General features: G+C 39.7%; 3 protein-coding genes across 3 annotated transcripts in view; 1 reads left to right on the top strand and 2 right to left on the bottom strand.

The window, feature by feature from the left end:
• Positions 1-10,535, top strand: part of LOC110051321 (TNF receptor-associated factor 3-like) — a 14,291-nt gene extending 3,756 nt beyond the window's left edge. The window contains exons 2-5 of the mRNA XM_089288379.1: positions 4,654-4,804; positions 5,310-5,474; positions 5,604-5,759; positions 6,901-10,535. Coding sequence (XP_089144505.1) covers positions 4,654-4,804; positions 5,310-5,474; positions 5,604-5,759; positions 6,901-7,917 — 1,489 coding nt within the window. The 3' untranslated portion in view covers positions 7,918-10,535. The remainder of the gene's footprint in view (positions 1-4,653; positions 4,805-5,309; positions 5,475-5,603; positions 5,760-6,900) is intronic.
• On the bottom strand, positions 8,177-9,640 carry LOC110051302 (uncharacterized). The gene has a single exon (XM_089288380.1). The coding sequence runs from the start codon at positions 9,638-9,640 to the stop codon at positions 8,177-8,179; it is 1,464 nt and encodes a 487-aa protein (XP_089144506.1).
• A 2,018-nt stretch (positions 10,536-12,553) lies between the features above and the next one.
• The window catches only part of LOC110051322 (tyrosine-protein phosphatase non-receptor type 21-like), a 64,651-nt gene continuing 51,302 nt past the window's right edge, over positions 12,554-25,902 (bottom strand). The window contains exons 13-21 of the mRNA XM_089288378.1: positions 24,516-24,933; positions 23,037-23,205; positions 22,499-22,573; positions 22,289-22,363; positions 21,319-21,390; positions 19,602-19,730; positions 19,001-19,232; positions 13,560-13,720; positions 12,554-13,420 (exon numbers count right to left, since the gene is read on the bottom strand). Of these exons, the coding sequence (XP_089144504.1) occupies positions 13,292-13,420; positions 13,560-13,720; positions 19,001-19,232; positions 19,602-19,730; positions 21,319-21,390; positions 22,289-22,363; positions 22,499-22,573; positions 23,037-23,205; positions 24,516-24,933 (1,460 nt within the window). The 3' untranslated portion in view covers positions 12,554-13,291. The remainder of the gene's footprint in view (positions 13,421-13,559; positions 13,721-19,000; positions 19,233-19,601; positions 19,731-21,318; positions 21,391-22,288; positions 22,364-22,498; positions 22,574-23,036; positions 23,206-24,515; positions 24,934-25,902) is intronic.

The raw sequence follows: 25,902 nt of genomic DNA on the forward strand, positions 1-25,902 counted from the left end.
TGAACTGCGCTTGGCCCATGGCCGTGTGGTTAAAAAGTTTTTGTGTCCGACACAAGTATTGACTGTAGTTTGAGGCGTGTTTTCATGAGTCTGGGCTCACAAAGAGTTTACAATAACTTGGAATGCGTTCTCGTAATAAGCATCAAATAACGCTAAAATGGGACATTTTCAATGCCTCACTGCTCCTTAACTAGCATGGGCACCCCCCTTTTTTATTTTATAATTAAAGTTCTCATATGATAAATATTCATTGGACAAAGTTTGAACAAAAATCCAGTTTAATTTCAGGGAAATTACCTTAGTAGAAACACGAGTGGAAGTTTGGGAGTGTAGCCACAGTTTTTGCGAGTTCTCCTGAACTTTCACAAGTGTTTCTATTATTGATCCCAGACGTCCTTTGAAATGGCCTTTTTTTCAGGCTGTTTCACACATCGTTGGTTTCATTCACGTAATTCAAAAAAAGTGATCACGTGATGATAAACATCTCTTGGTGCAGATGGCCAAAGTTTGCAGCACAGTGGTTGTAATTCCTCAAAAGTTCCAAGTTTGAGGCAAATCTTATCCACGCACAGGTGGCTCAAGCTCACAATGCGAGGAGTTATTATTTTTTTTCAAATCTTTATGCGAACGTTCAGCGTGCGAAACGTGACCCAGTTAGCGCCGACATCTATTATTACATAACGACCGAGTTTGGTTACGCAAAACGTGACCTTCGTCTTGCAGCATATGGTGGTGTTGTGTTACAACGGTTTGAATTTACAGAGGTTTGTATGGGGAAAAAGGGTAATCAACATTATAGCTGAAATTTTGATATTTTTGCAATAAAAATGGCTTACCTCAATGCCTTGTTGTCTTTTCTATTGTCATCTCGCTTCTCAGCTCAATCTGAATCCGCATTCAAAACCCGAGTGAAATGCCGGGCTAACAAATTGACCCTGACCAGGGGAAGGGAGTGCACAATTCTCGGCAAGCCATGACCGGAGCAAAGTACACCCCTGTCAGGGTCAATTTGTTAGCCCGGCATTCCGCTCAGGTTTCAAATGCGTCCATGGCTGGTCCCAGCAGCATGATTCCTCAGTCCAGATGGCTAGCTTTCTTTGATTCAGAGCTTTTTAGCGTGCGCTGTGGAGATGAATTTTTGCTTGGAATTTAACTGAGAGGGAGCACTTAACTTTGTACTATGATTCTGTGGAGGAATTTGTGGCAGGATTTCAGTTTTTTTGTTTTTTTGGCTTTGAGCATGGGTCAGTCGAGAATCGAGTGTGTAGCCTTTACTCTTTCTTAGCAGAGGAAAACCAAAAAGCAATAACTCGCTTAAAAGGTTTTGGATCGAGCTGAGAAGCGAGATGACAAAAGAAAAGGCAACAAGGCATTGAGGTAAGCCATTTTTATTGCAAAAAAACCAAAATTTCAGCTATAATGTTGATTACCATTTTTCCCCATACAAATCTTTATAAATTCAAACTGTCGTAACACAACACCACCATATGCTGCGAGGTGAAGGTCACGTTTCATGTAACCAAACTCGGTCATTATGTAATAGTAAATGTTGGCAGTAACTTGGTCATGTTTCGCACGCTGTACGTTCGCATAAAGATTTAAAAAAAATATTAACTCCTTGCATTGTGAGCTTGCGCCCCCTGTGATCCATGTGATAGATTTTGCATCTCTTTAACTCTTCTTTGTAACATATCCTTGATTGCATCTTGTTAGAAAGTGCGAAACTCAACAAACTTCCAAACAAACTGTGAAGCAACTTCCCTGACGGCAGAGATTCACTCATCACACGATCATGAATTCGTCATCTGCAGTCACTTTTTTGGAACGACATGAAGGAAACCAACGGTGCCTGTAACAGCCTGAGAAAAAGTCCATTTCAGAGGATGTCTGGGATCAATTAGTATTTCGCAATTAGAGTGCAGTGGCTGTCCATCGTCTACAAAATGGCGATGTGTTTGTTTTCCCGCAATTTTGGAGGAACATTTAGATATAAATGGGATAATTATATTAAATTCCTGAGAAGACTACATTGAAACAGTAGGTCATTAATGGTGTTTTGACTTCAAAAACCTAAAATTATTGAAACTAGTGAAACAATCTCAGATAGTGCAGAGTGCAATTGATGGCTCTGGCACGGTAGTCCCGTAAGTACTCACTCCTGCTCGGTTCACTTCCAGTTTGTATCTACCTTGGTAGTCTGCTAGGACTTTTCCCCTTAGCAGTGAGTATGTTTCAAGGTTGTATTTTCATTCAAGGTCCAAAAATTATTTACAATTACTGTTTGTCACAACAGCTTTTTAATTTTACTCTAGTGTTATGCGACGATTTTCACTCATTTTAAATTCAATAATACGTTGAACAAATGTGACAATTTAGCTCTTCGTGCCAACTTTGTAACTTGATACTTTTGTTTTCCTTGTAAAGGTATGTAACATGAAACCCTTGTTTTGTCCAAAACACATGGAGGATGAGCTTGTTTTTTGGGGATAAATGAAAGAAAGTTAAATATCTGACAAAGAAATAGAAAAGAAATGATTTTGTTTTTTCTCAAAACGCAAATTTTGTTATCATGGATGAACAGGAACTAATTTAATTATCAGATAGTCATGGAATACCACTTTCTGTTTTTGTTGTCACCTTTGTTGTTAACAATAAAACAATTCAAAATTAATACAGAACAATACTGATTGATACCACTGGGAAGCGTTTCAATGAGAAGTATTCTGTTGTAGCCTAACAGTGTGTGCTGGTTAACAAACTGGTGGCTGCTTTGTCTTTTCGAGATGTCTGTGACGAGAATTTAGATAAAGTTTTGACTTTCTATTCATGATAGCTGATGAGGGCAACTATCATGCGATATAAATCTCCAGCTCATAATCCCATTGTTAAATAGAAACACCAATCAGCACACAAATTTCTGTTGGGCTTTTTTCTAATTCGTCATGTAAATGGTCTTGATGGAAGCATGAGCAAGGATTGTAATTCCTTCCCCTTCCCTTGTTCCTGTACCTTCGTTTTTACCGCTCAGTTCAAGGTAGTCAATCGAGAAAATCAATAGCTTAAAACTGACGAATAAATCTATAAATTGAAAGTTTGAAGGGGCTAGCTGTAACATAGTGAGATTCTCATTGAGAATCTATTTACAGGAGACCACGAGTAAGTTTTCATACAATGTTATTCTTGATTTTATGGTTCAGTTACAACACATTTGGTGACCATACCAGGTTTATTCATTGCAAGTCTATTTATCACCAGATGCTAGTTACTTTTCCTTTTGTAAGATAAGCTAGTATGGATAAATTCCATATTTATTGATAAAATTGATAACACTAATTGAAAGTCAGATTACTCACCATGAAACCTTTTATTGATTTTATTGATTTCTGGTAATGGTTAACTACTTTGTATTGATTTTTATTGAATATTATTGATTATCAATTATCAAAACTAATCAAGACCATAACTGAATAGGAGCAAGATTTCTAGATAACCTCATGCTTATTGATGACGCAGACAACCTCTGTTGTGCCCTTCTCTTGTGTACCCTTTTCCCCTATTTTTTGCACATACTGTATTCCATGTAGGTTTAACAAATTGATGTCAGTTTTTTATACGTCTGTCCTCTTATTGATGATAAATTGCGCCATAACATTGTCAAAGTGGTTGTGGAACCAGGAGCCACAGGTGAGTGGTAGCACAGTAAACTTTGACAATGTTATGACAAAATTTATCATCAATAAGAGGACAGACCCAGAAAAAACTGATGTCAATTTGTTTTTTACAATAACAAGACCCCAAACTGGTGAAATGCCGGGAATAAATGAGGGGAAAAGATGTGTAAACTTGCCGTCAACAAAGATGAGTGAATTTTATTCAAAATGATGCGAACATTGTCAATAGCTTTTCTCGCTTTTTGATTGGCTACAGTCAATAAAGTCTCATTGGTTAAAAAGTTGACAGTTTGACAGCTGAAAGTTGAGCTAGAAAACTTGCATAAATTAAAATTTTATCCGTCTGTACTCTTATTAATGATAAAAATGAGCCAATCAGCATGCAAGAAATTAGACAGTTATTGTAAAAAGCTATTTTTAGAAAGAAGACATTATATACTAATTTAAAGAAGTATGGACTGATCATAAACGTGACTGACAACTTACTGATGTCTGAGAAATTGTTCATTATTGAAAATTTAAAAAGCTCTTCCAGCATTAATTATCACACACAGACACTCAGTTAAGGTAATAATCAGAGTCAAGTTACTACATACAATGTTAAAAGTAATGAAAGCATGAAAACTGTGAACATTAGAGGCGTGTTGACTTCATATCTTACTTAAAAGGAAAGCTGAAAAATAACACTAGAAGTACATGTAGTTCTGAAGTGTTTGCTGTCTTGTAATCTTTCAGATGCAACTTAATGGAAGAACATGTACCACTTTTTTTAACATAAATTCCACATTTAATGTTCTTTATGATTTCAATCAACTTCTTGTTAAGGCTGCTTGTTGATGTTTGAAATTTGACAGTAACAAGGACATTGCTGCTATATCAGTGCTATACAGTGTAGTTTACATTTATTCATGGAACACTGCTAGAAGGCTGAATATAGTGTTGTAAGAATATAATATATTTTTTACTCTGATTAAACTTGCAGTGGTATTAATAGAAAATGTCCTGTAGATGGACAGATTGTAGATCCAGTCTTTCAAGATATCTCCTGCCAAAGAGAGCTTTTACAGTTAGTTTGTGTCTGTAGCAATCACAATCATGGATGTACTTGGAGCGGAAAGTGGCAGAATCTTGTAGTAAGTTTAATGCCATTCACTTACAACACTTTCTAGTTTACAACTACTGCTACAGGTAATGTTAACAAATTTGCTACACACAATTTTTTTCCCGATTATTGTCTTTCATTGGTATAGTTATTTACCATAATTTGGCTTTTAAAATACATGCAAAAACCCGATCAATAATTGTTAATATCTTTAAATACTGAGAAAGGAATGAAACCCCTGTATAATCACTGTGCAACTTGTGAAAACTGGCACTCAAGGTGGTAGTAATTCTGCAGAGCCTCTGTGACTTGCACATGATCATTTTCATGGTGAAGCTTCTGCGACCTGTTAGTCAAAATCCCATTGTTCAAATCAATGGTATTTTAGTGAAAAGTCATTCTGTACCTAAGGATAAATGAAAGAGAGTGTATAAGAGAAACTATATGTTAAAAACGTACAAGGAAAAAGCAAACGTGGGTGCACAGTGGACAGGTTATTATGTAATGCAAATCCCAAATGTTCTTTTTTTTTAAAGGAACACTTTAGTCAGTGTGCTTACAAGGAAATACAGTGCCCTAATGCAGGCTGTGCCACTAAATTATTGTCCCAAAATCTAAAGGACCACATAGAACGTGATTGTTTATACAAGAAAACAGCATGTCAGTGGTGTGGAGTGTCAATATCAAAAGCTGAACAACAGGTTAGTAGGTTAGGACTATAGACCCCACTGATTGCTGGTTTCTTTAATGGATTCCTGTCATTTTATTTTCAAGGAAGATCACCTCAACATGTTTATAAGACTTTTTCCTTTTCATATACACTTCATCAGAATCATTTGAAAACTTGCCCCAGGCTTCCATTGTCATGTCCTGAAGGGTGTGGTGAAAGTAACATACCTCGCGACTCAATAGATGATCACTTAGAGAATCACTGTACTTTAGCAGAGATTGCCTGTCCTTTCAAGAATAATGGCTGTTTGTTTAAGGTGAGGATTAGCCATTTCCTTAAAGTGGTACTATGATCAAATTTTTAAGCCTTGAATTTTTAGGTTAATCACATAGAATTCCATGAAAGATTAAAAAGGCTGCTTACTGTTTGCAAATATCTGCATTGGTTCCAGAGACATTTAAGTTTGAAAAATGTGTAAAATATGCAAATGAGAGGACTGATGACATCATACAGTCAACCGAATATTACATCAAGTATATAAATAGAGCTATCTCAGTCAATTTGCAGCAGAAACCATTGAAACTTGGTAGGTTATTGGTTCTACATGCACCACACCTACGGCTATAATTTCAGTTCCCATAGCAACCCACTCTTTACTAGTCCCCTCTGACCTGATTTCAATATTTTAGTGATTTTCAGCTTGAAAAACATTAAACAAGGCCATGAACTCGACCTAACATATTTATATGCTTGCTGGAACATGCAGATCGGCTACCATTGGCAAATATCAATATAGAACGCTAAAGGTGGCCAGAAAAGCCTTTAATATTGGGGAGGTCTGGAACCCAGTATGTTACCCTGGTAACGAAAATGTTAGGTTCATATTGTGGAGCACCTCTAGTAGAATTGTACTGCCAAGAATCTAACATCTCTGATTCAAGCTGGCTGAGATATCTTTGTTCATCATATTTGTTCAAAATCCGGTTAAGTTTATGATGTCATCACTTAGTAATTTGCATATTTTAGAAACTTGAATATCTCTGTCAACGAAAAGAGATATTTGATAATAGTAAACAAATAAGAATTAAGAAGTCTCCAATTTTCAATCATGCTTGTTTAGAGTATTTAGGGTGACCACAAATTTTCACAGACTGTTTTTGTTAGTTTTCATTTTGTTAAGACAAGTTCATTCTGTTCTCAAAGATCACGACCTTGAGATTTGTCACGTTTTTGTGTATGTGTAGCTACAAAGCCAGCCTAAAAGATCCTTTCATTTCCGCGGTCATTTCAGTTCACGAGGTGTGATCGCTCGCGTGAATAAAGACTATTGTGAAAAAGACTATTGTGGCTGACTTTTCGTCAACTTGAGGGGAAGTAATTTTCTTCTAAAAGTATATAACCAGGATATAAGTAAGATAGTTCAAGATAACTAATTTACGTTTAAATTTACGTTTAAGGCCCGAAGAGACACCGTTAAAGAGCATTGTTCAGAACAGAGTGAAGAACACGTGGAACTTCTGGCTAAATCACTCACTGCATGCCAGAAAAAAGAAGAGGAGATGAACCAGACAATCAATACTCTAACAGAAGAAAAACGTGCTTTGGAAACACAGCTTGACAATCAGAGAGAAGTTCTTGCAGCAGCTGGTCACGATATGCGTGTTCTGCAGACCAGAGTTGCTAATGCTGAACGTATCTTGTCAGATCATAAGAAAGAGTTGAGTAATTTTCGACAACAACTCGGCAGTTTACGCGATACTGCAACGTTCGAGCAGTTTTCTGCTCAGATGGAGGAATTCAGACTCGCAATTCGAGAGCATGAAGTTCAACTGGGTACTCTAAAAAGGGAAGCAATGAAGGTTGTTGGTAACAGGCCTTCATCAGCTAGTGGAAACAGTGTTTCAATGGCAAATGACGCGCGTATGGATAGGCACGAGCATCAGTTGGCATTACATGACGTCAACCTCGCTGAACAAGACATCAAAATACAAATGCTTGAGGCAACCTCCTACGATGGAATGTATATTTGGAAAATTGATGCGTGGCCTAAAAGACTTCAAGAAGCCAAAAGCGGAAGGACCCCTTCCATATATAGCCCTCCGTTTTACGTGGGTCGGTTTGGATACAAGGTGTGTGCGAGAGCGTATCCAAATGGTGATGGTATGGGTAAAAGCACGCATCTTTCCGTGTTTTTTGTGATTATGAGGGGTGAATATGACGCGTTATTACCGTGGCCATTTCACCATAAGGTAACCTTCAGACTGCTGGATCAAGAGGGACAGGTGGACGTGACGGATTCGTTTCGTCCTGATCCTAACAGCTCAAGTTTCAAGAGACCCACTTCAGATATGAACATTGCGTCAGGATGCCCTACCTTTATATCACACAACACTCTGCGGACCCGTGGATACGTGCGGGGTGATACGTTGTTTATTAAGATCACAGTGGATACGGCTGGAATTCAAGTTTACTGAACTGATTGCCTTGGTGAGATATTTCTTCCGGTCAGTTAAGTGATTGAAGGCAGTTGAGAAGTGGTAATTTGATTAATATACGCGGACAAATAGGAATCCTTCCCGTTGAAAACAGGCGATTTGCGGGTTTCTACTGAAAACTGTACGCGTACGCGCGCACGGAAAGCGCGCGCTTGAACTACAGAGTAAATAAATAGGAAATTTAATTCTTTAGCGCGCGTATGTGTTGTGAATAGTATGTGTTGCGCTAGACCCACATTCACAAGAAATTAAAGTTAACGTTCCGTCCGTTCGGTCGAAGCGTGCCCAGCTTGAAGACTAATTTCATTTCGTGCTGCTTGCGGCTGATGTTACTGCCAGAGCACTGTTTCAAGCCACAGACCATGATGTCATCCAGAGAGTGGGAGGTGGAGTTGAAATGTTCAGCTACGGGAAACCCGCACGATCGGTTTCGAATGCTGCGGAGGTGCTCGCTGAAACGTTCCCTTAGTCGCCCTCCAGTCTCTCCGATGTATAGGCAATTGCAGCGACGACAAGAAATGCAATACACAACATTCTCAGATTGACAGGTGAAGTGGTCACGGATGTTATGTGCGCTCTTTGGGCCTTGTAGAAAAGTCTGAGAAGCTATGTGCTTGCACGTCTGGTATCGAGGCCGTCGGCAGGGCAATGAACCAGCATCAGTGGGAGACGGCGAGGCATCAGCGGAGTGCACGAGGATATTACCGAGGTGTCGCTCACGCCGATATGATACCAGCGGAGGTTCGGGGAAAACCCTACGTGCCTCGGGATCGGAGGACAAGATGTTGAAATTGTCAAGCAAGATCCGTCTGGGGCCGACGTTGAATGGATTATACGTTAATACCAACGGGACTTTGTTACTTGTGCTTTCATTGTGGCTTGTTGGTGTGAGAAGCGTGGAGCGCGCGGTTGAGACCTTTTTGAGATCGTTGTTGACAAGTTTATCAGGGTAACCACGCGCCCGGAAGTATTCCTTCATCTCTGTAGCTCTGTTCACGAAATCAGTATCATCAGAGCAGATCCTACGGAGTCGAAGAAACTGACTGTAGGGAATTGCCCCCTTGCAGTGATCAGGATGGAGTGACGAGTAATGGAGATAGTTATGCGTGTCCGTTTCCTCGTAGTGCACCGATGTCTGTAACTTGTCGCCGTTAATACTCAATTTGATATCGAGAAACGGCAATTCCAGTTCACTGATGGTAGATGTGAACTGGAGAGCCGGGTGGAAGTTAGATACGTAATTGATGCACTGCTCTAAATCGTGGCGACTGCACTGTGCGCGCCCAACAACGTCATCAATGTAACGCCTGAGCTGCTGTGGGACGAAGCCAGTATAACGCGCGCGAATCTGCTCTTCAAAACATCCCACGTACAGACAAGCGTAACTAGGACCCATCTTGCTCTCCATGGCCCGGTGATAGTATTCCCCACTGAACGAAAAGGCGTTTAAAGTGAGGACAAACTCAGCTAGTCGTGTAAGGGTGTGGGTCGGTGGTTCTTTGTGGGCTCGCTGGTCGAAGAAATGGGAGAGAGCTTGTAATCCACCATTGCTGGGAATCACAGTGTAGAGTGATTTTAAGTCCATTGTGAACAGGAAGCGGGGGTTCTTATCGGAGCCGTCAAATCTAAAGGTGTCAAAGATTCTGAGAGCATCGTTGGTATCCTTTACGTAGGTGGGAAGGAATCCAACTAAAGGAGCCATTACTTCATCGAAGTATGCTGCGATGTTCTCTCTAGGACAACAACATGCAGACACAGTAGGACGCCCAGGATTGTTCGGTGCGAGAAGCGCTTCTTGGGTAGCATGTAGAAACGCGAAGTGTGTACTTCCCTACCTGAACAAATTTTACATAAGATTCTGAAGGAGACAAGCGCTTGAATATTGTTCAATTGTCCTTGAAAAGCTCTCGTGTAATCCTAAAAAAAATATCTGACGGCTGCATGAACCGTGAATGTCAAAGAGTAAAGACTTCAGTTCGGTTCTTTGTAATACTCATTGTCAGAATTCCCACGATTCCTTCCTGGGCCCCTGGCTCCTGGCTCCTGAGGGTGCAAAGATTTATGTGTATCCGCAGCAACAGTTACAAACAAACAAAGTTTGAAATCGTAGCAATCTGTGACCAAGGCTAGAGGGTGTCAAAAAGTCTAAACAGATCTACAGGCCCGCAAATGATCCCGGCCTGCTAATGATCCCCAAATTCTGTTGCAAATGATCCAGGGACTGGAACTGATTCCACCGCAAAAAGTTACGAATGGAGTGGACTCCATGAAAAGTCTATGGATGGATACGTAAAGGGAAGACACGGCTGAAATTCAGACTAGAGGTTTGGGCCCAACTATCCGAGTGTTTCTTGTACGTAACGAAAAAACCTCTCTTAGGAACAGACTTGGTTGCTAAACACACGATAGGGAAGCTCTGACTGCTTCAAGACTATTAATATTCTATTTATATATTTTCATTGTACATAGTTTATATCTGTTTTATCCTTTTATTTAGAGAAACGCCATAAGTCGACTTCTAGGTTTCCTTTGCAATATGTGCTTTGTCTTGTATTTTATTTTCATCATCTTGAATAAAACACGTTGTCATCTTGTTATCATCTTGTCATCAAGACAAGGACAGCTGGGGCGGATCCAGGATTTGGTGAAGGGGGGTTGGGGGAATTGTCCGCCGAAGGGGAAGTCTTCTAAGGGGCCCGAGGCGTGCTTCACCACTCCCCCGGAGACTTAGTTAGGTTCTCGGAAACGTCATTTCCAGGGTTTTGAGGGATGATTGTTGGAAGTTTAATATCTTTGAAATCATCTCTGTATTGAGCTATGTAAACAAGGAATACACTTACGTATTTACAATAACGCTTACCTTCCTGATGACGTACGTGCTAGCGGTCCGAAAAAACGATTAATTTGCTGCTGTCTTTTCGACGTCTTCAAATTAAACACTGACTCCTTTGAGAAAAGTGGTTTTCCTTGGGCTTTCGTGCGCCGCTGACAGTCGAAATGTTTGAGAACAATTACACAACTCACTGAATAGCTGATTAACAAAGAGGCTGAGCTCCTGAGCTCTGTCGATAGAAAAACTGTCACTTTTGGTACCACAGAATTTGACCGGAGCATAAATCACGCGTTATTTTACCAAATACAAAAATAGAAAAAGAAAGTGCTTAAATAAAACGGATATTAGACTACGCGAGGCATTTAAAACCAGGAGAAGATAAAATATAGTATTTTGTTAGCGATGCTTGCTCACAAAGGTTCTCGTCAGAAACGGCAATTTTTCATCTCATTTTTAGTGCAGAGTGCACTATTGGGATAGTTCAGGGGGCTGCTGTTCGCTAATGCACTAACGTCATAAGGTGTAAACTTTAATGATTGTTTAATTAAATAATTTCAATTAAACAATTAGCCTCGCGGGAAGGGAGACTGGGTGGGGTTGGTACCCGATTGCATTACGCAAAACATGTCATTCGTACGTTATTTTCTTAAAAACATACAAAACTATATTTAACAAATTGACGTCAGTTTTTGACGTCAATTCATTTTTTACAATAACAAGACCCCAAAATGGTCAAATGCCGGGAACAAATGACGGGAAAAGATGCCGTAAACAAAGATAAGTAGATTTTATTCAAAATGACGCCAACATTGTCAATAGCTCAGTCACGCTTTTTGATTGGCTACTTAAAAAAATCCATAAAATCTCATTGGACAGCTGAAAGTTGAACTTGAAAGCTTGCATAAATTCAAATTTTATCCGTCTGTACTCGTACTGGTGATAAAAATGAGCCAATCAGCGCGCGAGAAATTACACAGTTATTGTTAAAAATATTTTTCGCAAATCTCTTGCTATCCTTGTGGCGCTATTCTCTTAAAAACAAAACGCAATCTGCTCGAAACACATGCGCAGATTAGTTAGCGTCAGTGTCGACTAAATGTTAGGTGAAAGATACGTTTCATACGAGAACACACACAAATGTAGAGTGCTTTTCCTTGTGGTAGAAAACAACTTGTGAGACGCATGCGTTTTCGCATTGCTAGTGTGATAAACGTTGTTTTCGAGTTCAGATCTGCGCGTTTTTTTCGAGTGATAACATACTCTCGCTTTGACGGGGGATAGCAGCTATATTTTGGGTAACGTCAGTTCTCCCTTTTCAGTGCAAAGAACGCTACTGTGAGTGCGTATCTTCTGGGATCACCCCTAGCTCGATTCAAGAAATTTCGTCCGCTGTTTTACAACTATTGTGTGTTTGCCTGGGTTCAAATAAAAAATGGAAACATATTGCTTCTCCTTAGCGGCTGGTTTATTTCCTCGTCTATGAAAGGAGCTAAAAAGTTCATATTCAGCCGAAACCTTCCTCCGTTAGTTACATGTAAAACTAGTAAATTTGCGACAATTACTGCCGTAGACTCCCTGGCACTAAGGGTGCGTTTCTTTAAGAAAATCCAAGATTGGATTCTTAAATCCGAAAGAATCCGCCAACGGATTTTGCGTTTCTTTACTAAACAGATCAATCCAAGATCTCGCGGATAATGTGCGTCAAAGGGTCAGACCGCAAAAAGATAGTTGACAAAAATCGCACTTAATATGGTGAGCACGCACTGAAACACACATGAAAAAGAAAGGTACTGTATGTTTTAATAAAAACTCTTTACAAAAGTTAGATACACTCCATGTTAAAAACATCCAGTTAATTATATTAATCTGTTTGCACACTTGATGTCATTTATTAGCTAAAATATTTCTTGAATTACTCAAGTCTCCATTGAGCCTGAGAGAACACTCACGCTTCACACTGTTTTCTGACTGTACATTACATAATTATCAATCTGTCGAGTAGCGCAATCTTTTTAAAAAGTTAAGAATGAACCCACTGCATGTAAACAGTACATGAAGAAAAATGCATAGTATTCAAAGATATGATACAATAGAGTCAATTCATGTCATAAAAATGTCTCCGTTTGTTTTAAACTTTGTATTAAAATAGCACTTTTAAAATACACTTTACGTACATACATGTATACGAGCAAATTGACTTGAAACAAGCAGTCGTAATATAATATATTCTGTAAGAAGACCATACAAACTGAGAAATTTCACGAGGTTTTACTCTTAAGTCTTTTTACAATAACAGCGACATTAAAAAGGTGTCATTTACTGCTTAATTCATAAACGAACATACAACCATTCGCAAGCAACGCAGGACAGAATTTCAACAAGACTTGCTTGCTGTCATTTGTGTTCAAGAAGCTGGTGTGGCGTTGGGCAGTTCATTGTGCTGTACCATGAGGTTAATCCTGTCAGTGGGCTTGGCTCCTCAATGCAGCTCTAACGCTAATGGCATTTAGCTTGATATTTTCATATGAGCCTGCTATTTTTGAGGAAGTGTATGAGGGTGGTATATACAAAGCGATATTGGCCGAAGTTTGCTACTAACAGCATTCTCTGGCATCGGAGACGAATCAGTGACTTGAGGATATTTACTCGCTGTGACGAAAGAAAAAATAGAACAACTTTAGATGTAGTCGGATGGTCCTGATTGTAAGTGCTAATTTTCTGACCTATATGGTATTCTTAGCTGATTCAACATGTCGATGAAAGTTGAGTAAACGTTGCTCGATGTTACCTGATTACTCTGTAAACAGGCGATCATAAGGTCAGTAAGTATAATGACCCCAGTCCTCCCTACACCAGCCGTGCAGTGAACCGCCACCGGTTGGACCTCCTGCGCATGAACCTGGCTCAAGCTGACTTTCTGCCTCACAGACTCTAACTCATCAAGGAATTCTGTAGAAACAGTCACGAAAATAAAATGTACAGTATCAGGGGGCACCAGTATAACACGCCCCGGGTATTGTAAGAGCGACAATTCACTCACTTGTATCTGGCACGTTTCTTGGTTAAGACTTTTTCAAGATTGTTTTAACCCGTTTTGCTCAATAACGACAGTGACGTTTTCTTGACTACTGAGCTAAGCACACCACTCATATCAGCCACAACAAGTTCCACACCACCCATAATAACGATACTCACACATTTCCTAAAACACTACAACGTCACAACCACATTACCAACAATAACAACACCAACATCACAACAACAACAACAACATAACATCACAACATCACGAAAACCGAAATTCCAACAACACAACATCACAACAACACCAGCAGTGCCAATAAAAACCCCACATAAACAACAGCAGTACCAACAACCTCACATAAACAACAGCAGTACCAACAACCTCACATAAACAACAGCAGTACCAACAACAACCTCACATGAACAACAGCAGTACTAACAACAATCCCACATAAACAACAGCAGTACTAACAACAACCTCACATGAACAACAGCAGTACCAACAACAATCCCACATAAACAACAGCAGTACCAACAATCCCACATAAACAACAGCAGTACCAACAACAACCCCACATAAACAACAGCAGTACCAACAACAATCCCACATAAACAACAGCAGTACCAACAACAACCTCACATGAACAACAGCAGTACCAACAACAACCCCACATAAACAACAGCAGTACCAACAACAACCTCACATGAACAACAGCAGTACCAACAACAACCCCACATAAACAACAGCAGTACCAACAATCCCACATAAACAACAGCAGTACTAACAACAACCTCACATGAACAACAGCAGTACCAACAACAACCCCACATAAACAACAGCAGTACTAACAATAATCCCACATAAACAACAGCAGTACCAACAATCCCACATAAACAACAGCAGTACTAACAACAACCTCACATGAACAACAGCAGTACCAACAACAATCCCACATAAACAACAGCAGTACTAACAACAACCTCACATGAACAACAGCAGTACCAACAACAACGCCACATAAACAACAGCAGTACTAACAACAACCTCACATGAACAACAGCAGTACCAACAACAACCCCACATAAACAACAGCAGTACTAACAACAACCTCACATGAACAACAGCAGTACCAACAACAATCCCACATAAACAACAGCAGTACTAACAACAACCTCACATGAACAACAGCAGTACTAACAACAACCCCACATAAACAAGAGCAGTACCAACAACAATCCCACATAAACAACAGCAGTACTAACAACCTCACATGAACAACAGCAGTACCAACAACAACCCCACATAAACAACAGCAGTACCAACAACAATCCCACATAAACAACAGCAGTACCAACAACAACCCCACATAAACAACAGCAGTACCAACAACAATCCCACATAAACAACAGCAGTACCAACAACAATCCCACATAAACAACAGCAGTACCAACAACAACCTCACATGAACAACAGCAGTACCAACAACAATCCCACATAAACAACAGCAGTACCAACAACAACCTCACATGAACAACAGCAGTACCAACAACAACCCCACATAAACAACAGCAGTACCAACAACAACCCCACATGAACAACAGCAGTACCAACAACAACCCCACATAAACAACAGCAGTACTAACAACAACCTCACATGAACAACAGCAGTACCAACAACAACCCCACATAAACAACAGCAGTACTAACAACAATCCCACATAAACAACAGCAGTACCAACAATCCCACATAAACAACAGCAGTACCAACAACAACCCCACATAAACAACAGCAGTACCAACAACAATCCCACATAAACAACAGCAGTACCAACAACAACCTCACATGAACAACAGCAGTACCAACAACAACCCCACATAAACAACAGCAGTACCAACAACAACCTCACATGAACAACAGCAGTACCAACAACAACCCCACATAAACAACAGCAGTACCAACAACAACCCCACATAAACAACAGCAGTACTAACAACAACCTCACATGAACAACAGCAGTACCAACAACAACCCCACATAAACAACAGCAGTACTAACAATAATCCCACATAAACAACAGCAGTACCAACAATCCCACATAAACAACAGCAGTACTAACAACAACCTCACATGAACAACAGCAGTACCAACAACAATCCCACATAAACAACAGCAGTACCAACAATCCCACATAAACAACAGCAGTACTAACAACAACCTCACATGAACAACAGCAGTACCAACAACAATCCCACATAAACAACAGCAGTACCAACAATCCCACATAAACAACAGCAGTACTAACAACAACCTCACATGAACAACAGCAGTACCAACAACAACCCCACATAAACAACAGCAGTACTAACAACAACCTCACATGAACAACAGCAGTACCAACAACAACGCCACATAAACAACAGCAGTACTAACAACAACCTCACATGAACAACAGCAGTACCAACAACAACCCCACATAAACAACAGCAGTACTAACAACAACCTCACATGAACAACAGCAGTACCAACAACAATCCCACATAAACAACAGCAGTACTAACAACAACCTCACATGAACAACAGCAGTACCAACAACAACCCCACATAAACAAGAGCAGTACCAACAACAATCCCACATAAACAACAGCAGTACTAACAACCTCACATGAACAACAGCAGTACCAACAACAACCCCACATAAACAACAGCAGTACCAACAACAATCCCACATAAACAACAGCAGTACCAACAACAACCCCACATAAACAACAGCAGTACCAACAACAATCCCACATAAACAACAGCAGTACCAACAACAATCCCACATAAACAACAGCAGTACCAACAACAACCTCACATGAACAACAGCAGTACCAACAACAATCCCACATAAACAACAGCAGTACCAACAACAACCTCACATGAACAACAGCAGTACCAACAACAACCCCACATAAACAACAGCAGTACCAACAACAACCCCACATGAACAACAGCAGTACCAACAACAACCCCACATAAACAACAGCAGTACTAACAACAACCTCACATGAACAACAGCAGTACCAACAACAACCCCACATAAACAACAGCAGTACTAACAACAATCCCACATAAACAACAGCAGTACCAACAATCCCACATAAACAACAGCAGTACCAACAACAACCCCACATAAACAACAGCAGTACCAACAACAATCCCACATAAACAACAGCAGTACCAACAACAACCTCACATGAACAACAGCAGTACCAACAACAACCCCACATAAACAACAGCAGTACCAACAACAACCTCACATGAACAACAGCAGTACCAACAACAACCCCACATAAACAACAGCAGTACCAACAACAACCCCACATAAACAACAGCAGTACTAACAACAACCTCACATGAACAACAGCAGTACCAACAACAACCCCACATAAACAACAGCAGTACTAACAATAATCCCACATAAACAACAGCAGTACCAACAATCCCACATAAACAACAGCAGTACTAACAACAACCTCACATGAACAACAGCAGTACCAACAACAATCCCACATAAACAACAGCAGTACCAACAATCCCACATAAACAACAGCAGTACTAACAACAACCTCACATGAACAACAGCAGTACCAACAACAATCCCACATAAACAACAGCAGTACCAACAATCCCACATAAACAACAGCAGTACTAACAACAACCTCACATGAACAACAGCAGTACCAACAACAACCCCACATAAACAACAGCAGTACTAACAACAACCTCACATGAACAACAGCAGTACCAACAACAACGCCACATAAACAACAGCAGTACTAACAACAACCTCACATGAACAACAGCAGTACCAACAACAACCCCACATAAACAACAGCAGTACTAACAACAACCTCACATGAACAACAGCAGTACCAACAACAATCCCACATAAACAACAGCAGTACTAACAACAACCTCACATGAACAACAGCAGTACCAACAACAACCCCACATAAACAAGAGCAGTACCAACAACAATCCCACATAAACAACAGCAATACTAACAACCTCACATGAACAACAGCAGTACCAACAACAACCCCACATAAACAACAGCAGTACTAACAACAACCTCACATGAACAACAGCAGTACCAACAACAATCCCACATAAACAACAGCAGTACTAACAACCTCACATGAACAACAGCAGTACCAACAACAAACCCACATAAACAACAGCAGTACCAACAACAATCCCACATAAACAACAGCAGTACCAACAACAATCCCACATAAACAACAGCAGTACTAACAACAACCTCACATGAACAACAGCAGTACCAACAACAACCCCACATAAACAACAGCAGTACTAACAACAACCTCACATGAACAACAGCAGTACCAACAACAACCCCACATAAACAACAGCAGTACCAACAATCCCACATAAACAACAGCAGTACTAACAACCTCACAACAGCAGTACCAACAACCTCACATGAACAACAGCAGTACCAACAACCTCACATGAACAACAGCAGTACCAACAACCTCACACAAACAACAGCAGTACCAATGATAACAATGAATCAAAATACCCACAATGCTCACAAGAACCACAACACCTGTAAAACAACAAATCACACCAAGCAACGATCATAACATCTACCACAACCACAAGTGCCCACAACAATACCAAAAACAAAAACTGCCCGCAATCAGCGCAATCTCAGAAATCTAAAGCAATGTGTTTCACTAACACAGCTACATTTACGATATTATATTTCTACCCTGGAATTTCAAGAATCTTTTAATTCCGTGTCATCACCGTTATTTAATGTGCAGTTACCTGTTTTACTGACCTGGCAATGCAAATATACCAACAGTGTGTGTTTACATGTTAGGTTGTTATCTAAAAGAAACTTAAAACATGAAAAGCCCATCTGATGAGCCACAGCTTACTTCCTGCTTAGGCTGTTATATTAATACAAACATTTCAGCTTGTAACATTTAGTGGAGAGACACCCGTTCGTTCAACGATTAAGTCACACATGAGCAACAAGCAATCAAGAGCAGTCTAAGCATGAAACAATTCTTTCCACGGCGACCTCGACATGTCCATCTGGAGCAAACGCAAAAGCCATGGCTTTTTTCCGTTTTATTCTCTGCAAAAGGAATATCCAAACAACAGAGTAATGTAACAAAGAAATACTTACCAAGAAAGTGTTTAGGGTCCTGTGGCACGCCATGATCAGGCCACTCCGTGAAGTGCAAATGATGAATGATCCTCGTTTGATTTGTGGAAGCCTGTTTTAAGGATAGCTTGCGCACCTTATAAGAAGATGTGTTTCGGATTGACACAGTTTCCACATCGAATGAATTGAATGTTTTTCTGCTCCCATACAAGTCCTCTGGCCAGTAAGGATAGCAGGCGCCCTTACTGTTTATCTAATTTTAGAAGCAATAACAAATACATATTGATCACACTTATTCACACTAGTGCACTCTTCAGTCAACGTAACACTAGATTTTGGGTTGCTCAAACCTAATCCCAAACACATAAACAACTGTGACTACAACACAACTTAGCAACTGCTATGCAATAATAGTGCATTCAAAATTTAGATAACCCAAGTTTGACAGATTGAGGTCTCTTTGTTTTGTAGGCTGCATTTCTAATATTTTCCAGCAAATAGCATTTTGTACAAATCAGTCAATTCTTTTTTGAAGTGAACATACTACAATCCCATGTGTTGGGAGACTTTTGATCATCTGAACCAGACAGTTGTTGCAAGTCGAAGAAACGAAATGTTGTACCTTGTCGTCTGTTGCCGCCACTAATATTCTAACATTCTGTTCCCACACCATCTGCCAGAAATCAGAAACAGTGTTCTCCATAGGGCCTTGGGCCGCAATGTAATGATACGTTCGAGCGCCCACGTCCAGCTGCAAGGGAACCACAGTGCACAAATGCAATTCAATGCAAGATAAAAAGCAATGGAATTCAAAATTATCTTAAAAATGGGGACCAGGTGAGAAGGCCTAAGGGGACTAAACCCAAAGAATTATTACTTCATTCCTTCACCTCAATATGATTTCATTTGTTTTAGTCCCAAGAGCCTGTCAGCACCACGTTAGAATTTTAACAAGACCTACTCTAATTCCATGGTGATTACATCATTTTGTCTAATCCTCGCATGGAGGGTAAAATCTATGGCTCAGACTCAGAGTCAATAAAAATGGATGAACGATTGGGAATCTACAATTGTTGTTAACCTCAAAAATGCACAAAAAGCATCAAACTTTAATAGTTTCAACTTAAATTTCTACACCAAAGAATTTCAACAACAATTTTCAGTTTAACCTCAAAATGAAAGATGACTTGAACTGCTCCTTCTATTATGTAGAATCTGAAAATATTTTTGTAATGGCCAATTTCAATATCGCACGAGCAACACCGAAGCAAGTATAAACTCTAGAAGAATAATTACAGAAAAGGAGTAACCGGCAACAATACGCCAAATCAGAGTGCATTGGGCAGGTGTTTTTATTCTAATTTATTTTTTTAAGAACAAAATAAAAACGGATGCCCACTGCACTAGTTCTTGAAATTCTGATTTGGCTTTTTGCAAAGCGGCGAACATGAATGCTTCATGTACACCTTGTGTTGGCCAAGACCAGGTAAAAGAACTAGGAAGAAAAATCCGATACCAACTTTCAATCGCCCTGCTTGATACGTCGAAACTGCAGAAACGTCTTGTTATAGCTTTGTTTGAATTCTTGGCAGAACAGGATAGTATCCAGGATAGTACTATTACCGCTTTGAACCAGCTTTTCAGAAAAATCAGCCTGTCCTCGATCAGGATGTGTTTGCTATTAAACAGTATGACTTTTTGTCCACTATCACTCCCATAAAAAAAACCGTAACAAAATGATTCTCTGTCAGTGACATAGGCATACTCGGAAAAAGAACTCCGATTTTCTCTAAGTCTCAAGGTAACTGAAATAACGTAAGGTGGTCAAACATTGATATCAAATTGCTCAGATTTTGCTTTCACATTTTCGGCGCCTGCTAATTATTTTTGTTGGTACCGGTAGCTTGTTTAGCTCACTATGCATGTCCACTGTTAAGAATTTTCGTACTAGCGTGAATTCCAATGCACCATACTTTTCTGACAACGCACCATTGCCTTCGGAGCCGATTATTTTAATCTGTGGATCAGTGTTATCTATATAACATTAGTATAAATCTACTAGCATTCTGTCACGAATGCCGTTCTCTGATTGGACATTCTCGTTTTCATTCAGAAAATACTTTTTTCGTAGAAAAGAGGCATCTTAATCTGGTTAAGAAATTCAACCCCATCATTATTCTCTAAAGAACTGTCAGGGGTTCTTTTCAAATCAACAAACAAACATTCTATTTAAAAATCGAATGTGGTTTAGCGTGGTCTGTCATCACAGTGGTCAAAATGTTGTGGACTCACGAGGCACAGCCTCGTGATAAAAATATAATTACTCATTCTATCTTTACCTTAACAAAGTCTGCATTGATGTAGTCACTACCACTTGAGTTGTTCCGAGGATTCAAACGAACTCGAGTTTCCTGTCAAATCAATCAAACAAACAAACAGCAGTCAGGGAAGAACAACTTTTGCTGTTGAAGCACAGTCTAAGAGGAATAAAAAGGGAATCACTAGTGACAACAACAACAACAACAACAACAACGCTCTTTATTTCAACAGTAACTACTTAAATCAAGCAATTCCTGCTTGAAAAGATAACTGAATTAAGAATTAGATTTGTATGAATCAATTAATAAGAATCAACGATAAGAAACACTATAAGATCTCTAAGGAAAGCTAAAGCTAAATTTTACATGCTTCATGTTTGCTGAATGTATCGTGACTAAATCATTTGTCGCCACTGTGAAAGCAAATCTGCTGTGTATATTTCCACATTTTTATGGAATCGACTCTATATCGTGATATCACTGTATCGTGATATAGAAATCGAAAAATAAAATTAGATATCGTTGTTTAGCCTTCTAAAAACGTGGGTCAGAAACCGTGGGGTTAGGGCCTGGGACTAGTCGGGCTGTGACGTCAACACAAGAACATAGGTCTACTTATCTTTCGTAAATGTTTACAATTTTGAACCAAAATTGGAATTACGCTTGATTGCCTAATTCATAGTATATTTCACTTATTATTTTCGTTTCTATTTGTTTAGATCGAAAATAATTAGACCTACGTTCTTGTTTTTACGTCACAGCCTGACTAGTCCCAGGTTCTAACCCTTCACGGTTTCTGACCCAACTGGAAGTGAAATCTCACATTTTCAGACGGCTGAAACGTAGTAAAAAAGCAACGATATCCAATTATATTTTTCGATTTCCATATCACAATATCGTGTAGATTCCATAAAGCAAATAACAAAATATTTGTCATAGACACTTTAAATGTAAGAAACGATATTCCAAAGTCACACACACTAAATCTCACCTCATATGGAACTACGTCTTTGTACCTATTCTTTTCTGCGTTTCCACCACACTGTGCGCTAGTAGTTGTTAGCTTCTGAAAGAACAACAGTCGATGGTAAATGCTCTGCATCAAAGTGTTTGCTTATGAAAGGTTGAAAACCGCTGACGAGAGGTACCGGCCTACAGCAAGTGAAATTTAGCAGAAGTTCCACAGTATTTCAACACTGACCTCACTCCTCCGCTCGACCTTTTGGAACTCTGTAAACACCTGCCCTTCACTAAAGATTTTCTCTAGTTCTTCAAGCTAAAAAGGAAATTCCAAACAAGCAACTTTTGGGTTATTTATTTTAATGCACGGATTATACATTCGCCTTTGAAACTGCCATTGTACAGACAGTGATGGTGATACATCCGAACTGTTGTCTTTTTACCTCTGAAGATTCTCAAGAACCACCTCACTTGTAAAAGCTTGTAAAGACTGTAAACATTCAGAAATGATTATCACTTTACAAACTAATTGTCCATTTATAACATAAGTTGGTAATGTCACAATTCACCCAAAGCGGATCTTAATTCCTTTCCCTCGGAAACTAACATTAATACTGAAAACAGCATGTGGCCCTTCTTCCCGGCACACCTATCCACCAACTTCCCTCCTCCCCAGCCTCACTCAACCCATTGCTTCAGTCAATTTTACTCACAGCCAATCACTACTTCCCTTCCTTCTACTAATTCACGCAAAGCCCCTAAGGTTCCAACACATGTACCTGTGTTTCCCGAGAGAGTGACATCTCGTCTTCAATATCAAAATCCAACTCCCTGGATTCTTCCAAGTCTGAATCATTTGATGTGCTATAACCGCTGGTCTGACCTGTAACCTCGCTTGAATTATCTGCCGCTATCTGCTCCAAGTTTAGTGACACTGGACGAGTTGGCCTGTCATAGAACAAATGCATACTGTCCTTTTTTGCCTCAAAATCAAAATTAAGTGAAGATCGGGGTTTATCATAACCTGCTATTTTCTGAAAGATTTTGTTTTCCTTTACTTTGTGAGCCATTATGTAATTGTAAAAAATGACCTTAAGAAAATTAAGGCCTCTATAAGGCTCACTGAATATCGGGAAAACATTTTCAGGTCCACAGATAAATCAGATATCCACAGGAAATGCCCTAATTCGCACAGGCAGTGATCACATGATTTCGAGTGCAATTTGGAATAAATAGGGACGAGGAAATTTTTCAAAGGCTAACAAGATTGCAAAAGGTCGTGGGGCAAGTATAATCTGCAGTATTTAAAAAATTTACTGATCTTTCTTTTTTCCAAATTGCACAAGAAAAATCATGTGATCATTTGTTGATAAAATGCGAGCGGCATTTTCTCACGCTTTAGTAAGTTTCGTGACAAATTCAAGTGTCAACCTTCTTCAACTTTATTGGCTAAAAACTTTGTATAGGCAATCGCACGGCCTGATTACATGTTTTAGGAACTTTTCGGAAGCAAAAATTGCCAGTGATGAAGGCAATTCAGTTGCAAAACAATAGCAAAGCGATTTTTTATCATCGTTGCAGCCGGTCTTTCTCTACATTTTGCCCTCGATAAAAGGGGCAATTTTGCCCTCTAGTTTGTAACCCATGTTAATTCAAGCATATGTTCATTCTCTCTCTGTAAGACCTGCATGAAAAGCAGGCCTTCTTCCAAGTTGAATTTGAGAATATAGCGAAGAGGGAAAATCCCTAAGGGTCTGCTACGGTTCTTCATGGGTTAGTGAACTGTGCCGTATTTATCAATGCTGAAAATTATTCAACGTTCATTATTCTACGCATGATATTTAAATACTTTTTTGTCCGCCACTTTATTAGCCCGAGATCGATTCTGCACCAAACTGCCGCACCTGTCAATCATTTTCAACTTCATCGTTTTGCAGTGTATTTCACTCTTACAATAAAGTGATAAATTTACGTGTCTTGGCCGATAAGAGTACAGAAATAATTTAAGTGTCCAGAAATTAGCTGAAATAGTGCCCAAAAAGTTGGTGTTACAAATGTGAGTGACAGACGAAACAGAAAGACAGTCTTGTATTTAGTTCGGTGCCAGACAATTTGCTTATGACAAGATGAAGAGCCCTGAACTGGTAAGAGTTTGCATCCAGTAAATTCTTCATTTCCTGTGAACATAGTCATTGTAATACTCCTACAACATCCCTCCTTCCGGTTTACACAAGAAGCAGAATGCCTTTAACAAATACCTTGAAATATCAGAGCAAGCTTCCCCCGAGGACCTGTTAGGAGGTGTGTTGTGACTTCTGTCATCAAAACTCTCCAGTGACTGTGTTCCAAGAGGATTTCCCGAATCCATGGACAATGAACTTCCCACTTCATTATTTACTGCTGCGTTATTAAATAGCCCTTGAGTGTACAAGCCTTGATTTTGATCAAGTGAGTTCTGAGAAGTACACAAGTCGTCACGCAGTAAGAAGTCATTTCGATTGTCCATTGAAGAAAAGTTCATGGACTGTGGTCTGGGTAACGTGTAGCGATTGGCTGAACTTGAGGAGTCACGTGACACACAACCGACCATGTGCTTGTCTTGAATGCGACTTCTTTCTTCGGGGATAGCGCAGTCTGGTTCACTGAATACAGGATTGACTAAACCTTTCACAGATCCTGAAAATCAACCAAGAAATGTTCTCAATTACCTCAAGGCGTTTTGGATAACTTCTTGTTTTTAACCTGTCAAAAAGGACAATATAAAGGATTTTCCGTCCTCATGTACAATGTCATGTTCTAGGATATAATGCTCTGTTGGATGTTAAGAGGAGGGATGGAGGACACCACTAGGAAAGTACTAGAAAAGACATTACAAGGATTTCATTTTTACACAGCGCATGGCGCTTCGGTCAAATTATCGTCGTAACCAGGTTCACGCTCTTATGTCGTTATGTATTTTCATTATCTTTATTCCCCAAATCTGTTCAATTGAATTGAGTAATCAAACAAGATATAAAATAAACAAAATTATATAATGAAATAATTCGTATACAGTCAACTCCCTAGTAAGCCGACACCCTCGAGAACTGGAAAAAGCGTCCGTTAGTAGAGCTGTCCGCTTACGAGAATTATTAGCGGAGCTCCAGCGGCCCCAAGGGCCGCCAGCCAAGTGGAGCCCAATAACTATAGGAAGAGAACCACATGTATGCATAGAAGTAGAAAACCATGGAACTCTTTTTACACATGGTCAACATGGCTAGTGGCATGGATCGCAAGCGGGTGCGCCCAACAACGACGACAACATCGCACAACATGGCGGCCATACCCCAGCTAATAGGTCGACCGAGGCATGCAGGCTTGGTTTACAGCGTACATATTTGATATTAGACATCCATAATATGGCCAATCAACACCTGTCAAAACAAGGTATTCACTGACCAGTATCATGTGACCATATCGCGGGCTCACGTTTGGTTTTCATCAAGGTTGCGTGCTTTTTTGATGTTGACCGCTGGCCAAGTGATATGTATATATTTTTAATCGGATCGCGGGCTCGGATCTTAACTTGTTGTAATCAGCTGGGCAGGGTTTTTCGGAAGGCGATTAACGCTAACCTAGGATTAAAAGTTAACCAAAGTATATATT

The sequence above is a fragment of the Orbicella faveolata genome, unplaced genomic scaffold (assembly GCF_042242905.1).
Source record: "Orbicella faveolata isolate gen_17 unplaced genomic scaffold, um_ofav_v1 contig_15, whole genome shotgun sequence".
In the NCBI taxonomy this organism is placed as follows: domain Eukaryota; kingdom Metazoa; phylum Cnidaria; class Anthozoa; order Scleractinia; family Merulinidae; genus Orbicella; species Orbicella faveolata.

Bases quoted from the DNA above. Each gene is read 5' to 3' on its own strand.
- LOC110051302 (XM_089288380.1), bottom strand. From the start codon at position 9,640: ATGGCTCCTTTAGTTGGATTCCTTCCCACCTACGTAAAGGATACCAAC.